The sequence below is a fragment of the Agelaius tricolor genome, unplaced genomic scaffold, assembly GCF_023055355.1.
Source record: "Agelaius tricolor isolate 1412-34295 unplaced genomic scaffold, bAgeTri1.0.p SCAF_3, whole genome shotgun sequence".
In the NCBI taxonomy this organism is placed as follows: Eukaryota; Metazoa; Chordata; class Aves; order Passeriformes; family Icteridae; genus Agelaius; species Agelaius tricolor.
Window position 1 is genome coordinate 50,389,581 of NW_027269263.1, and position 17,210 is coordinate 50,406,790.

Below are 17,210 nucleotides of genomic sequence, written 5' to 3' on the forward strand. Positions count from 1 at the left end.
CTCAGTGGTGAGCAAGCCCTCTCTGTGGAGGAAAACTCCCTGTTCCCCTTAGGCATGTCACATGTAGTCTCCATACCAACCAGAGGGTGTGTTTTTGACATACTTGTTCCTTACAAAGGGTAGTGGGACTGTGTGAAACATTGCACCCAGAGAGGCATTCCTGGGCATTCTGTTATGCTAACAGGTATTGAGGTGTTGTGACTCACTCCTACCCTGCTCTCAGAGCTGGTGGTGTTGAGCTTTGAAAAAACATGCATATTTCCAGAGCTGGAGACAGGCTATAGGACAAGATGCTCCTATTGATACAATTAGATAATAGTGGAAAAAATTTAAAGGCTCAGATTTCTAGGATGAAAGAATCTGGTATTCCTGCTGATGAAAAAGAGGAAACTGGTCTTCCAAGACCACCCATCTTGGCAAAGCTGGTTTTCTTCTCATTGAAGGCACTAGAAAACCAGAAAAATAAGACTGCATTTGAATACCCATGAACTTGTCTGGTACATCTCTCTAGAAACAAAATTCCCATTTATATATGGAATTTACAGAAAAGAAATCTGTTGAAACTGATCTAATACTGATGTGATGAAATCCAGAAGGAAGAGGCTTTTACTGTGATTGTCAGAAAACACTGTTTCCTATTTTTCAGTTTGGAACATATGAAATGAGTTGAGCATGCTTTATATTTCCCAGAACTAGCAACTTTCTGTCTTTGGAAAGTGTTAGAGGGAGGAGCTCAGAGGTGCTGTGGGAGGGACTAAAATTCATATTAAAGTTTTGGCACGAGAGGGAGAATTGTCAGAGTTGAAGATTTCTTCTGAGGTTTTGCTTTTTGTATTTTTTTTTCAATTTAGGATGATAAGGACTTATGTTCAGATTCTTCTAATAATTCTATTTTGGAATGCTGATTGTCAGATTATTCCCAGGATTGAAGAATGTGGACTTTCATGTTCTCAGGTAATCTCTTACTTGTTCCAATTTGCTGTCTATTAATATAGTAGTTATATGCTACCAAAGTAATTGTAGGAAAAGCAAGAAAGCAAAAAGGGAAAAATGTTTCAGCTGTTCTGAACATTCACTTTATATTCCTGTCATTCTGAATTAAGTGTCCAAAGTGGCAAAAATTACTCTGAAAAGGGTAGGAAAATGCATCTTTATGCTGTTTGCAACTGCTGCTGTTAGTTTCAAATCTGTCTTTTGTATTTGAAAAATAGATTTTGTTAATATTCATTACTTTTCCAGAGTCAGTTTTTACAACAGCAGTGGTGCCAAAGAGATGTGAGAGGGAGGAATGAGAGGTTTCAGAAACTGCTAATTATGTTAGGAACATATGAAACACTGAATTTGCTGTGAATAAATGAATTAAGCATGAGAAAGAGTAAAACATGTTCTTCATTTTGTGGTTTGAATGTAACCAGTATTAAATTTAATGACTTCTGTATGTGCATGAAAGGGGTGTGAACCATACCGTCTTTAGTAGCTTTGGGTTCGTACGATTCCAAATATCCCCGCAAAGGGGCAGTATGGAGATAGTCTGCTCTTGGCATTCTGAATTTGTGAACATAGATAGAGCACATTGAAAGATAAATTAAAAAAAAGGGGGGATTAAATAATAGGCAATCTCACTTTCAGTCTTAGTGGAGGATGATAACTGTGTACTACCTACAGAGAAGTGAAGTTAATTAATATTATGAAAGAATTTGGCTGTCTGTATAAACTGCTTGAAGATTTCAGTACTTAGGACAACCAGTGAGACATTCTAACTATTGTTTAAATGTGGTGGTACTCCCAGATATTCAGTTAGTTCATGTTAAAGTAATTTATTTTGTATTTAATATATGTATCCTAGAAAAACAGTAGGAATAAAGATCCTTATAAAATACTAGATTGAGCAAAAAAAGCCCTCTCTATATTTAAATATTCATGTACTATAGTTTATGTTCCTGTATTCAAGTTCTGTAGTCTCTATCTACTTAGATGTTTTTAGAATAATAAAATATAGCCATAAGAGATTAATCTCTAGATGTACCCAAATGCTTTTCAAGAATTTTTATGAACTTATATTCATGAATGCAAATACACATGTATTTTAAATAATTTATGCTCCTTGGTCTGCTGCAATGAGAGTTTAAAATAGAAATGATTTGTCATTCTAATTTATTCCTCCAAAGAGTGTAGGACTATCAGACTCAGCATGTAAAAATCAATATCAACCTTTTTTGATGGGTTTCAGTCTAGGGGACAGGATTTACCTCTGGGGCCCCTAAAGGGTACCTTTGTCAAACCTTAGGTATGTGTGTTATGAAGACTGATTCACTAATTGCCTCTAGACATAGCCCTAAGGTTTGGCAAACTGGATCCCTTTCTCTACCTTCAAGAGTGTGTCTTACACTTTTCCAATACTGAAGATTGATTAACTGAGAAAGGTGTGTTTTATTTTTCTTATTTACAGGGGAAATACATTGTTTCCAGTATAGCAGAATCAATCAATCAATCATTTGTGATATTAGGGACAGGATTCAGTTCATGTTCTATGTGTGATGTTTCTTGCTAGTTGTATTCAGTAGAATCTTGAATGCATTAATGACTTTTTAAGACAAAAATGTTTTCTCTGAGGGAACAACAATGATCTCATCAGGATAAATTACTGCCAGCATAGCATTTTCAATCTAGTGCAAAGCACTTTAGCTACATGAACTTTAGAATCTCATGACTAACTTATTAGAGGAAGCTTCTTTCTCCTTATCCTTTGAAATTAATTTCAATTTCTCTGCATCATTGACCATGACTTGTGGGCTCAATCCATCTCATGAGTTATTCTAAAAGGGAGCAGTCAGTCTTCTCCATGATGTGTTCTTCCTAGGGACACTAGTCAGGAGTTACAGTTTGCCTTTGTCTGTGTGAAATATGTGTGTGCTCCCTTCTGCTATAGTATATCAGATCAAAAAGTAGAGAATCAATGACTTCTTTCTAGCAATTTCCCTAATGTGATAATGAGATATTGTCATTTTAAAACTATCAGAGATTTCTGCAGCTGCTGTTGTTACAAGTGAATATTATAAATTTTTTTTTCTTATGAAGTTTTCCCAGAAGTTTTTACAGTAAATTCCCCTTTTGCATACAGTAAATTTCTCTTTTGCATTCAAACTTGAAGCTGTGTGGTTCTTTATAAGGCAAGGGATATGAAAAGCAATAATTTGCATTTTTCTGCGTTTTTCAAACTATGGGTATTGTCAGCAGTTTTTAGCAGGTTTAATAACTGAAACTATTGAGTCTGACCAGTAGACTAGATTTTAGTATGGCTGTGTCCACTAGATATTTGTGAGCAGTTTTGACCTCCATGGGTACTTCTTATCAGAGTAAAGCACTGGTTGCTACTTAGGAGGCAAATAGTGACATAACTATTTTGAGGCATATGACTTGCAAAACATCTGCACTGAACTGTTATCTCAACTTCATGAATAATTCTTAGTTTACCATGGGTATCCAGCAAGATATCCTTACATTACCTTGTGTAAGGCAATATTTGGTTTTCATTACTGTAACACAAACTGTGCATCTGTTCAGTACAGGAAAAGAAAAAAAAAGAACACTGGATGTTTATGCCAGTATTACGTAAAATTTTAAACCGTATGAAAACCATACAGCTGTGGGTTGAATGATGGCAAATGAACAACTAAGCTTTTATTAGTGTGATGATTTATTTCTTCTTCTTTATTTTAATAGCTTGGCTTTAGAGCTCACGTGATATTCTAGTATTCAAAGATTAAGTGCTATGGGCATGGTCTCCACGCCCCACCCAATAGGAAACACAGTTATCAACCAAGTTTCCCTGTAAAAGCATAGGGGAATCCCAGCCTGCAATTGAAATTGGGTTTGTGCCCTACTCATTTTACAATCCACATTGTTTGCAGGCTGTACACAAAGAAATAGGCTTATGCCAAAGTTGATTCAACAACTGGTAAAGATCAAGAGCACTACATTTAAAAAACACTCCCCAGAACACTATGAAATGTTATTTGTATTGTCTGCCATTTAATGCAGTAATGTTTCCAAAGGCTATGGATAAAGAAGGAAACACTAAACTGAATCTGGGATTTCCCTCTAATTCTAAAGGTTATTGGCAGCAAATCCTTGTTGTTCCTGCTATTCATAATCAAATACGTGGTGTTTCTTTACTGGATATGGATCAGTCCATTTTTGCTCAATACTACACACTGCAAAATCAGTGATATAGTATAGCCCTTAGTTCACAAAGTTAGCTGACATAAATTGCTATTCTTTGTTCATTGTTAAGCAATTCATATTTTAAAAGTGATCCCAAGACTCTAGAAACTGGACATGACAATGTGAGTGACATAATTCAGTTGTCCTCTAAAATCTGATTGAAAACATAATTTTAGACATGGCAAATGTCTAAAGAGACTGATCAGAGACCTGACTTCCTCAGGGTGAGTGAGAGAGATACATGAAATCTCATCATAGGAGTACAATTCAACACAGACTTTTTTGTAAATGCATTGATATATCTGATGACTGAAGGAGATGCATAAAATTATAAACATATCCTTTGCTAATATTTGCTGAGGTGCAGTACAAGCCATGAGAGCATGCCCTAGACAGAAAGCCTGGAGTCTACTTCACTGCCTGTCATCGAATCACTTGTGTGGCTCTCTTCAAGTTATTTCATTTCTCTGGTTTTCACAAGTATAAAAGAGTTCTGACCTTCCTGTGTGGTGTGTCTTAATTATATGTTTTCATTAACTGCTTTGAATATTATAATTATGAGTTAAGTACTCATTAGTTAAAACTTCAGGGGCTCAATCACATTGAGTCATTGTATTAGTGTGATATTAACCCATTTGCTTAGGTACCTTTGCTTGTCTTCTCTGCTGGTGCTAAGAAGAGCTGCAATTTAGCACATTTGGGTGGCTTTTCTCTTAGACTGTGCTTCACATTTGCTCTTTGGGTCAAAAATATCTTTGCAATGATATAGGACAGTTTCATGTTGTGTCCTTTCCCACTGGTTTGGTGCTGTCACATTTCCTCTCCCCCTGAGAAGGAAACACCCAGTGACAGGTACAAACAGGGACTTACTGCAGTGTTCCTCAGTGTTACAGCATGTACCTCCAGCTCCTATAAGAGAGGTGGAGATGGAGAAAGCTCTGCAATTCAGAACTGGCAAAAAAATGCAATGGTAGCTTTTGGACTTTTTCCCTTCTCTCTTCCTCAGGAACTCCAGAAGAAGGTTGCAAGGTCTGTAAAGAGAATAGGCACTGGAATAGCAAGCACAGAATACAAGAAGTCATGAAGCTGAGGGCATAGACTTAAAAGGTGTTGGAAAAAGTGGACAAAGTGTCTTGGAACTGAAACACAAGGCAGTGCTAGAAGCTTCACCATGAGACATCAGCATCACTTATGTGCAATCAGTATATTATCTCTTGCAAATAGCAGGAGACACATATTTGATAAATCCAAAAAGGGATATGTAAGCAAGCTAAGCAGAAGATGGGAGCAGCTGGCCTTTATTATTGGCAGTGAATTTTAGCTCACAAATTTTCTCATCCCTAATCTTAGGGATCTCATCTGTCCTTCAGCTCCATTTGGACACAAAACTAAGTAGTGGGTATTGAGATTTGGAAGTAGGTGCTTTCCACAGCCATCTGACTGCTTTGCAGTTGGAAAACTACCTGTAATTTGATCAAATCTGGGTGGGACAGGTTTTCTAGGAGTGGTAATAACTTTAATGAGACCATGTGGTGTGACTTAGCTGGAATTCTTGCAGTAAGGTCTAGGAATAGTTTAATTTGCACTTTTGTGGAGCTGGCAGTGCTGTACCTATTACATTGTCATGTCTATTTATACTACTCCATTCTTCCTCTCCTGCCAGGATACCTGCACATAGGAGAGAACCAGGGATGATCAAAAATGAGAAGGACCAAAAGAGGTTTAAAAGACTTCTTTCTAAGGACAGGTTTGGATGCTCTCCAGGCTTTTTGGCTCAGCATTGAAATGCTAGGCTTTGCGGATGGATGGATGGATGGATGGATGGATGGATGGATGGATGGATGGATAAATTTGGACCTAAGAAAGGAGTTTCCTTCTATCTCTGCCTAAAGATAATTTGATTTCCGAGAGCCACAAGTTTCCCTGTGCTGTGTTTTTGGCTTGGTGGTTATTCAAACCAGGATCCCACATTTGAAGTTCTATGAGTTTTGTTACCATTATTCCCAAGAAAGATCCCTAGGTTTTATATACCAACCTGTTACAGATGTTTTCGTAGTATTCATACTGTCAGAAAAATATATTTCCTTATAATTTTTTCCTGATTTTGTTAACATTTATTGGCTAATTTTTAAAAACCAGGAAATTATTTGTCATCTTAAAAATACAAACCAGAAAGTATGCCCCAAACTGCCGTGTCTTGCTGAGGAAATTTCAGACCAACTCTGAAATACTTGTCTGGGAATGATCACAGAACCAATAAATTAATGTATACTCAGTAGTGATACAGATAATCACAGCATTCACAACCATAGGAATTCAGTGGGTCAAAATTTTCTAAGGTCATGAACAGACTGGAAAATCACAGTAACCAGTGATGCTGAGCACTGGGATGGATAGCCTGTGGAGCTTATGGAGATTTCCACGCACACACTAAGAAAATATAGCTGAGATATGTCTAATGTAGCTCACATATGTCTCAGATAAAGGTCTCTCTTCCTAAGGCAGAAATGTAGAGTAGATGACATATTGAGATTTTTCTAAGACAAGTATCTCTGCTTTCATTCATTCATCCTCTTTTGTGGGATCTACAGATGGTCCTTCAAATAATATTTGACTTAATCCTTTGGAACAGCAGAGCCAAAGACCTGTTTTGCTCTATGGCATGTCTTGTTCTTCCGGCATGCAAAATATAGGACTCACCATGAAAACTGTATGGGATATGCAATCTCATTCAGGAAGTGTCTAAGCAAAAATGAAGAGAGCTTAAGTTTTAATTTGCAAATTACCTGTGGGTCTTCCTCCTGCAAGGAAATGTTTCAACATAGTTGCTTTGAATAAGTGTGGTAAATTTCAATAATTTCTGGAAAACTCTTTGTCTTGCTATTGCCTCTACTTGTCTGCATATTTTCAGAGAGTATGAATCACATAAACAGCACTGTACAGTACTAGATGTACATTCATTGTCTTTTCTTGGAAAAACTTTGAGGAATTAGAATTTATTGCAGTTAAGATTTTTCACTGTACCCAGTTTTATTTTTCCCTTTTATCCCAACATATGCAAACTTCTTTCATCTTTTTCCCACTTCCTCATCTCCCTGACATGCTGTTCTTTTTTCTATGACTGTAGTGATTTTTCTCCATTGCTTTTTGTATTTTGATGTCTTTGTGACAATTTTTCATAATTGCAGTTACCATTATAGTGTGATGCTTCATGCTCAGTTTTGATAAGTAATATCTGTTCTTTGGGGTTTCCCCCCTAATTTTCAACATATTATATTTATATGTGATACAATAGAATAATTTTTAGAGCATGGTCAGATCTGTGTTACCATTCAGTCTGCCTACCATTTTCTTTTCCACTTAGAGGTTAAAAATCACATACAATTTTCAAGCAAATGTATGGCATAGGTGGTTTTCAGTAAGTGCTATCATTAAAAATGAGGCAGAGTGTAAAGCAGCATATGAAAGTAGTGAACACTGATGGGTTTATTTAGCTTTTGTAAAATTAGTAGGATTCTGCTTCTTTAGAAGCCCTCATCTTGGACCTCTGCCTCCTTTAATTGCCCTGTGTTAAGTTTAGCAACTACAGAACAAGGAGGATTATTTACACATTATAAAAAGGTAAACTATGTGATAATTACAGAGTTTTTTCCCCCTTCCCCATACCCCCGCAAAATTATGATTAACCCCAGTAAATTATGATTAGTAAAAATTTTGAGAAATAGACATATGTAATGACATTTCAAATAATTAATTTGTGTTGGATATGATTTATTTTTCTTTAAATTTTCCAAAATTATATATTACTAGCTTCTCTATCAATTATCTCAAACCGCAAATGTTTCAGCTACAATACACATTAGATATTTTCAGTAGAGTTTCTCTACACAGTAAATCTTGAATGTTTTAAATTTCTCATGTACTCACACAGCTAATTCTTTCAGGGAAAGGTGTTTTTGGCTTTTCTTGCTTTTGATAGGAGAGCAGAGGCATGCATTTAGGGATGCTGGTATAGGGTTTCTGATGCAGGATTCAGACTTTCAGACAACATAATAATACAAATATGAATAACTAGGAAAAAGTTTTCTCTCAAAAATTTTAAAGAATACAGCTGAAAAAAATTTCATGTACTAAGATTTCCCTCATTTTGTTGTGGCTAGAATGTTTCTGTAACTAAAGCAAGCACTTTTAGAGCCAATCAGGCTTGTTTAGCAGTGTCTTTAATAGTGGAAGTTCCTTAACTGATGCTGTGGCACAGGCAGGAATGCAGAAGCCTCCCAGGACAGTCATCAGAGACTACCATGGCTTCTACCATGTCCTGTGGGATCATTTGTATGGCCTTACATCCTTACACAACATAACAAGCTAAGGCTAGAATAAAACCAAAGTCAGCATTAAAAATGACTTCTCATCTGGAAGAGATATGATCAGGGATAGTTCCATGATTATTTAAATTTCAAATTTTCTTTTGTTTAAGGAGAAGAGGGAGAAACATCATTTTAATCAGAGCTGCAAAACCCAGAAACATGTGCTCCTGCTTTGAAGGGAGTTTCAACCCTGAAATGTGGCCTCCAAAATCTTGGAATTGTTATAGGAAATTTTTGTCAAGTGTGCTATGTTATTCTAAATTATACTATGAGTTTGTGATCCATGATGGCAGGGCTAGAAAATTCTTTTTTGTTTCCAAGTTCCTGCACATTTCAGGGTAGTGCCTACAACATTCACCCATTTTGTGATGCTGCTGTGTTCCTGTGGTTTTAGGTTATTAAATACAGATGCAGTGGAGATGATGAGAAAGCATTAGAGTCTTGGAAAAGCAAGGGAAAGAGCTAAGCACCCAGTTAGTCTGATCTCTACTCTGTAGAACCCACAAACCTGAGTTATGAGTGAAATTTTCTTCGTGGAAACTCTCTTCCACAAAGATGTTCTCTTGTGGAGCAGCTGCTGAGAGCTACTCTTTCAAAGTTTCAGTTTCTGGTTTGTTTTCTGGTCACTGCTTAGGATAAAATGTAAGTAGGAAACAGATCTCCTATGTGAATGTTGAAAGCACTCAAAAAACTCAGCTTAAAATTTTCACTGTGTCTTCCCTGTCCTCTCAGACCAGCATTCTTCTGTTTCCCCTCTGTACACTCTGACTGCTTTGACAGGAGGCCTGGGAAACCCTCTCATTTACCAGGCTGTGTGGCAAACAGGCAGCTCAGAACTGCTTCAGTTTAAGGAGGATGTTGAACCTGGTGGTCCCTTGAGATAAGAACTTGAAAGCTGGAGTATAAAAGGTGGAAAATGCCCATATTCTGCTTTCCTCTTCTAATATTTACAGTTTGAAGGAAACTTGAGCTGTGCTAGTTTTACCCTGTTACTATTAAATCTCCAGCCACGTGCTATGCTGGGTGATGTGGATGTATCTCACTATGAGTGTCTGCTATCCCTGACATGAGCTAGAGGTCATTGCAGTGTTGTTCTGGTCACAAACTAAACACCAAATTGCATGCATTCAGGGCTACTTCAGATCAGAAAAGGAGGTTAAGTGCCCCAGTGTTGTGTGGCAATTCATTGGGTATTATAGATCATGGTTCTGAGCTGAGGTTACCACAGTTTGCTTAAATTATATTTCAGGTACCTAAGACCTCCTCTAGATTTAGCTGACTTAATCCTTTTGAAAGTGGCTGAAAACTTTTGCTTTATTTCACTACCCACAGAGAAATTGCCTTACTTCGGACTTATGTGACCCTTTTCTCATTGGCAAAGCTGATGTTTGCATAGGTGTGTTGGCTTTGTGAAGTTTTGGTAGCTGGGCTGGGGTGGCTTCTGTAAGAAGCTGCCAACCAGCTCCAAGACAGACCCACCACTGGTCTCGACCCCCAGTGATGATGGTATCCTCTGGGATATCAGCCTTCTTTATCCCCTGATGGAGCAGGTGGATGCCTTAAGGAGATTGGGACCCTGTGGGAAGCTGATACTGGAGCAGGCTCCTGGCAGGACCAGTGGCCTGTGGATAGAGGAGCCACACTGCAGCAGGTTTGCTGGCAGGACTTGTCACCCTGTGTGGGACCTGCACTGGAGCAGTCTGTTCCTGAAGGACTGGATCTTGTGGAAGGGATCCACTCTGGAAAAGTTCATGAAGAACAGAAGCCCATGGGAAGGATAAATTTTGGAGAAGTTTGTGAAGGTCTGTCTCCCATGGGAGGGACCCCTTGCTGGAGCAGGGGAAGGAGGAATAGCATAAGGAGTCTTCTCCCTGAGAAGGAAGGAGTGGCAGAGACAATGATGTGGTGTGTGATGAACTGACGGCAGCCCCCCTTCCTTGTTCCCCTGAACTGCTGAGGGGGAGGAGGTGGACAAATCAGGAGTGAAGTTGAGAAGAAGGGAGGGGTGGGAGGAAGGTGCTTTAAGGTTTGTTCCTTATTTTCTCATTAAATTACTCTGATTTTAATTTGGAATAAATTAAACTACTTTCCCCAAGCTGAATGTATTTTGCCTGTGATGGCAACTGCTGGATGATCTCTCCTTATCTTTATCTCAAACCAGTAGCCTTTTGTTGCAGTCTTTATTCCCTGTCCAGTTGTGGAAGGGAGTGACAAAGGCACTGTCACTATGGTGGGCACCTGGCATCCAGCGAGGGGCAACCCACCACAGTAGGCAAATAATGCATCCCCATTTGCATCAGATTCAAAGTTCATTCAAATCAGTGGAATGTGTCTCACCCAACCAAAGTCTGCCACAATTTCTGGATGTGAGCAGTGTGGCATTTTTTATGTATAAATTTCACAATGTACAGCTGAGCACTGAGTGCTGCTCTTGGGACTGACTCTAGGCATATATTAAAAGAATAGTTGCCTAGAGCAAAACAGTGAGGGCTTTGCTGTGTATGCCAGAACACTGGAAAACAAGGCCTGCAGTATGTCTCCTCTTTTTGCTGAGCAATAGTGTCAGGATAGATGAGAAGACAGTAACTGGAATAGAAAAGTATCTTCAGGCAAAAATAAAAATACTTATTTCCAAATGAAAGAATTATTACTGTCTCCAGCAGCAGGAGGAGCAATTCTATACTGGAGAGTATCTTCTCATAATCTTCACTTGAATTCTTGCTATCTTTTTTCTTCCTTCTCTGTTCTTTTCTATGGCAATCTTACAGCCCACTCAATCTAGTCACCTCTGAGACTGCTAGTCTCAGCTCTGTCAGTGTTGCTGAGGGAGCTTTTTTCTTGTAGCCTGTTTTGTGCTGCAAAGATCATTATAACATCCTAACCTCAAAGCAACCCTCAAGGTTGTCTGGAGGGCATGTGGAATCTGTGTCCTCTAGTTTTTCAAGAAATGACCAAAATAATTGCTGACTTGATCTGGTGGTGGTGACAGTACTGCTTCTAGCAGGAGGCCGGACTTGGTGACCTTCACAAACCCCTTCCACCCTACATTTCTTTGATTCGATTGATCTCATCCCTGTATGAGATCTCCAGAAAGTAATTGAAATAATTAATGCTGTGTCAGAGTGTCCCTGTCTCATTGTTATACTAGAAGTGCTGATTTGGTAGATTAGTTCTCCTTTCATGTAGCTGAGTGGTCTGAAATTTTTGACAGTCTGTGTATGGGATGGTGCTGATTTATACCAGCTGACGGTATGGCAGTCAGAGAACATTTTAATTTTACTGTGTCTATTGTACGCTATTCTGTTTTGTTAACAACTTGTGCTAACAGTGTAGGAAACGTGACATCAAAATGCTTGACAAATTTTTGTTTGTTTGTTTGTTTGGTTCTTTTAATTTCTAAAAGAAAGAAGTTAACGCATACTGTTGCTTCAAGCAAATTCTGCTTCTAGTCCTGGAGCTGAAGCATACAATAGAACAGGCAGCTTTTATTTCAGACAGTCATAGCTCCCTTTGGTCCAATAAATTTAAAAGCCAGTGGTTTATATATAGGTCCTTTTTTGTATCTCAACATTACTTTTAAATAAAATTAATTTTAAAAAAATTAGAAGCAAGGAATATTTTTCCCAGTTGAGAGACCTCAAAGCAATATTGTTTTGTCTGGCTATTCACTTATAGGATAAATGCATGTCACTGCCAAGAGTTCTAACTGCTTCTAAGTCTTCCAGTTGTTCTGCTCTGTGAAAAGGGTTCAGCCATGTGGCCCCTGCTAGGGCCAGAAGATATTATATGTCACAATGCAGTACTGATAACATACAGAACAGTGCAGTTAAAATGTAGGAACAAGATTCCTCTGCATGAGCCAGTGCAGGAGGAAATGCATACTGCCTGGAAAACAGGAATCTCTGTTATACCTGACTAATGGCAGGTAAACAGAAGGATGAAAATCTAAGAGGGCTGAAGGTCTAAGTCATGTGCTCCTGCACTCCTGAAGTGCTGCTGAGGTGTTGCCTTGTGACAAGGAGCAGGTTGTGGAAGACAGGCTCTGTACCTTTGCATTTACAGGTGAAATGGAAGATGGTACAATGACAATTGGTAACAGTCTCTGCTAGAGATCCCTGTGAAGTCTTACTGGAGAGTGTCCAATAATCTTCAGTAAACACAATCATGTCTTCCCTGTTTGTTCATGGCTGTTTCACTGAGGAGCTCAGAGCCCATCAACAGAGCGGTAACAGCCCGATGTTACCTTGCTCTGCCAGACTCAGGCCAGCTCTCATCCAAAAAGTGCATGACCTTGTTAGCACTGTACTGAGCCTGAGCTTGATATCCCACTTCTCAGTAGCAATTATTCTTTCAGATTCAGCACTGCACTAATGTGATGGGATGTTTTCCATTCCACTTGGAACACACAGAGAAAAGACCTGGAGCTGGATAATGTGTAGACGTGACTCAGATGTTTTGTTTAAAGCATTCTGTAAAACAATCCAGCAGCATCCAGGTGTTTTTGTAGTTTAAAATAGTCCAAAATAATGCTTTGCCATAAGTTTGGGTGCCTATTTCTTTTCTGCATGGATAACAGTCCAAATGTTTCCCTCTATGCCTGCTTTGCTAATCCCCCTGCACGCTGCTCACACGTATCAGATCACCACATTGTCAGTAAAAGCTGAAGAACAACCTCGTGGTTTGCCAAAAATTGAAAACTGTCTTTAGTAACATAGTTTTACCTTGGCAATGAGAATAATTACACTTGATGTCAAAACAAATACAAATGCTCCTTTAGAGAAAAGGTCTTTTGAGGGAACTGTATCAGCAGTACTAACTATGAATTTTTAATAGTTCTAAATTTTCATATTAAGACTATTAATCATTGCAGTTTCTCTGGTTCTTGGTAAATGTGACCACAATTTAATTCACTTGCCAAGTGTGTTTTGGAGGTCTATTATTTTTCCTTTTCACCCACTTCCAATTTTTGACCATGATATAGTTAAGTCTTCTTTCAGTAGGACAGGAATCATTATGTTATCACTGTGCTTTCTTTTACTGTCAAGAATTCTGTTTCCATACATTTTGAAAGATACATTTGGTATTCCATACATTTGGTAAGATAAATACAGCAGTGAGCTTTCTAAGAACATAATGAGAAAAATTCTGTGCAGTTCCAGTCCCCATCAGCATCAATGATGTGTAAATTGCAAAGGCATTATGGCCTTTATCTATGAAAATAGCTCTGGAAAAAGCTGAAGCATACTCTGTTATTTCTCTCCATTAAGTAATCCTTAGATAATTTCTGGGGCTGAATGTCTCTGAAAGGAATTTCAGTGATTTGTTGATGGTCTATGGAGCTTTTGATACAGCTAGAGCTCTGAATCTTCTCTGTTTCCATCCAATGTTCTAGAATGGTGGAGATGCATGTAACTTTGACTGTGGCTGTCCTCTGCTCAATGAACTTTTCCTTATGGAGATGATTGAGATCACAGTGGCATGCCAGGTTTTTTACTAGGGGCCATGAGAAATCATTGAGGACTCTCATGGGCCAGCCTCTGCGGGCTCCTCCCTGTGTGAACTGAATGGGTGAGCAGCTGAAGAAAGGAAAGCTTCTGCTGGATTGTTTACACAGCAGGGGTAAGCAGCTTCCCCTCTATGGTGGAGGATATGACATGGTTGTGGTGTTCCCAACTGAGATAAAGATCAATAAGACTTTACAAGGCACAACATGAACCCCAATGTTTTCACAGCTGTGGATGGTTCTGGTCACTCCATTTGGACAGATGCATTAAAGTAGAAAAAGCTGCTGAGAAGGGTGATGGTAAGAAGGAAAATCTAGTTTATTAGAGAGGAGTAAAAGAGCTTGGCTTTTACAGTCTCACAAAAAAGCTGAGAAAAGGTATATTACTGGTTGCAGTAATACAGTAAATTCCAGGGTGGAAAAGTAAATTCTGGGGTGGAAAGTGTTTATTTAAGTGAAAAGATAGTGAGTGCAATCAGAAGTCAGTAGAAGCCAACCACTATTGTGGTTATGTAAGAAATTAAAAGCTTTGGTGCTAGCAGACAACAGGTCTTCTGGAATAGCCTTGGCTCTCACAGCAGTGCACATGAAAGCCTGACTGATTTTAAAATGATGCTTTGCCAGTTTTTGAAAGGGATTAGATTATATGGTACTTGTGGTTATCAGAGGACTATACCCAGTGATCTGGGACATACTTTATATTTGTGTGCAGAATAAGATGGATTTTTGCAGAGCATCTCCTCTCAATTGGAAATCAAAAATTAGCATGTTCAGATTAGTCATCTTTACTGGCCTTTTGGCTACACTATGAACATCAATTATTGCAAACCCACCCTTTCCCTGTGTTGTAAAAGTATGTAGAATCCCATGCTTGCTTTTAATGGTGGTTAAAGAATATAGATTGTTGGGAAACAACAATAGATAGAGGGAAATATCAGAATATGGTCATGTTCCTTTGTCTCTGCCTTCTCTGACAACAGAACCTGAAGAAGAAATGTAGCTAATAGCTTTGCCAGTGAGCATCGCTCAAAAGGGAGGATCCTACATTCACTGACTAATGTAGGTGTCTTAATGAATGAATGCTAAATGTCTGTCAACCTGGTCTCAAGCAAAGAATACATTTTAAGGAATTTTCAGGCTTCTTACTATTCCTTATAGAGTTGTGGAAGAGCTGCCACCAGCTCTTCTATGAATGAGTACAACAGAACTAACAGGTAGACTGTGAACCCAAATTTTCCTCAGACTCTTTCCTGCATGATAAAACATCCAGGGAAGAATTTCCACAATTCTGCACTTGATTTAGTGCCTGAAGATATGAGAGGAAATGGGAAGCAGATTTAATCTTTGTTTCTTTTTCTTGGCAATTTTAATTCATGCAAACACTCTCTGTGCCCCTAATCCAAGTCTTCCTCTGCTGATCTCACTCTCTTCTCTGCAGTTGTTAGAACAATGGGATATTACAATTGTCTTAGACTGAGGAGAAGTTGCTGTGCTAGCTAAAAAGTTGGCACCACATCTTCTATTCAGAATGCTGCATGCTGGTGGTGTCTGTTCAGATAACCTCTAGCTACAGTTGAGTAATACCACAAATGGGGAAAACCCCAGAGAAATAGGAAAATCCCTAACTGTTTGTGCATTGTGTAAGTATATTTTACTTAGGCTCTTTGCCAAAGAAGATATGAATCAAAGATTCTCCCTGTATAGGAGTAAAATGTACTATCATGTTCAGGATCTTATTTTTGCATAAAAGATGCCCTAGGCATTTGAAAAAGGGGAAGAAAATTTCCATTCCTGTTTTAGTATGTTATGTTTTTTTATTGCACTCATCACTGAAAATTCCTGAAAACAAAAGATATAGAAAGTGGGAGAGGAACTTGGTTAATTCATTTGAGTTATTCTTTCAGACAAATTGTCTCTTTGGACTGTTTTGCAAAGTGATTGTAAAAGAAAATATCACCCCCACCCACTTGGTATTGTACAATAAAAAGAAACACTTCTTAAAAAACATAAGAAATTGGGCTGTGAACAAATATTGCTGTAACTGGCAAGTGTTCATGCAAATATTTGATTATTTATGTAAATCTTCCCAACGACTCCTCACCCAGAACACAACTAAGTGCCCAAGAATGTCAAAACAGCTCCCTACCAGGTCAAAAGTCACAGAAGGATATTTCTTTCTTTCCCGTGGAAAGGACAAGAAAATAAATGTAAGAGTTCAGATAATAGGATTCCTCTATGCAATAGTGAAAACCAATAATTAATTAGGACAGACTAAAAGACAATAAGGTATAAGATAATTTCTTTATCATGCCATAGCCCACAGAAGTGGGTGTTTTGGTTTTTCCCCTGCAATTTATGTAATTTAATTATTTTACATTCAGTTTTCAATTTTCAAGTGTCATAACAGGGGGATGACCTCCACTAATCAAAAGGCTGAATCCTTTGATATTTGTGAGTTTTTTGTTCTTTAATTCAGTGTGATCTTGATTTTTTTAAATACAATTTTTGCACTAAGGCTGTAACCAGAAAGAATGGTTAGAGAAGTTAAAGATGCTGTTCTAAGAAATTTTGACTGGCAATTGGGAACTCTGTCAAGCCACCTAACCAAAATATTTTCAACAGTCTGGCTGCAAAATGGGAAGTAAAGAATATGGAAGTAATTTGCTGAATGATCAGCCTCACGAAAGATTAATTTCTTCCAGTAAATGCTGAAAAATTAGTTGATCCAACAGTTCCTTTCTGAAATAATTAATAAATAACTAGTATTTTTTTTCAGCAGAAATTAGGTCTTATCAGTTACCATTTTCAGTTTTCATGGGGATTTGAGGAAATTATAAAACCTTTGAAACAGAAGTATCCCAGTTTTAGAACAGTTATATGAAGAAGTTTGGTATACTTTATAGAATCATAAAATGTTTTGGGCTGGAAGGGAACTTAAAAGTCATCAAGTCCCCTGTGGTGAGCAGGGATAGCTCCGACTGGATCAGGGTGCTCAGAGCCCCATCCAACCCGGCCTTGAATGTTTCCACCACCCTCACTGTAAAACATTTTCTTACTTACATCTGATCTAAATCTACTCTCTTTTAATTTAAAACCATTACCCCTTGTCTGTTGCA

The 17,210-nt window shown here is 38.2% G+C and overlaps 1 protein-coding gene across 3 annotated transcripts in view; it reads left to right on the top strand.

The window, feature by feature from the left end:
• Positions 1-590: 590 nt before the first annotated feature.
• Positions 591-17,210, top strand: part of IL17REL (interleukin 17 receptor E like) — a 45,215-nt gene continuing 28,595 nt past the window's right edge. For all 3 annotated transcript variants that reach the window (XM_071423823.1, XM_071423822.1, XM_071423824.1), the window contains exon 1: positions 591-954. In XM_071423823.1, coding sequence (XP_071279924.1) covers positions 853-954 — 102 coding nt within the window. In that variant the 5' untranslated portion in view covers positions 591-852. The remainder of the gene's footprint in view (positions 955-17,210) is intronic.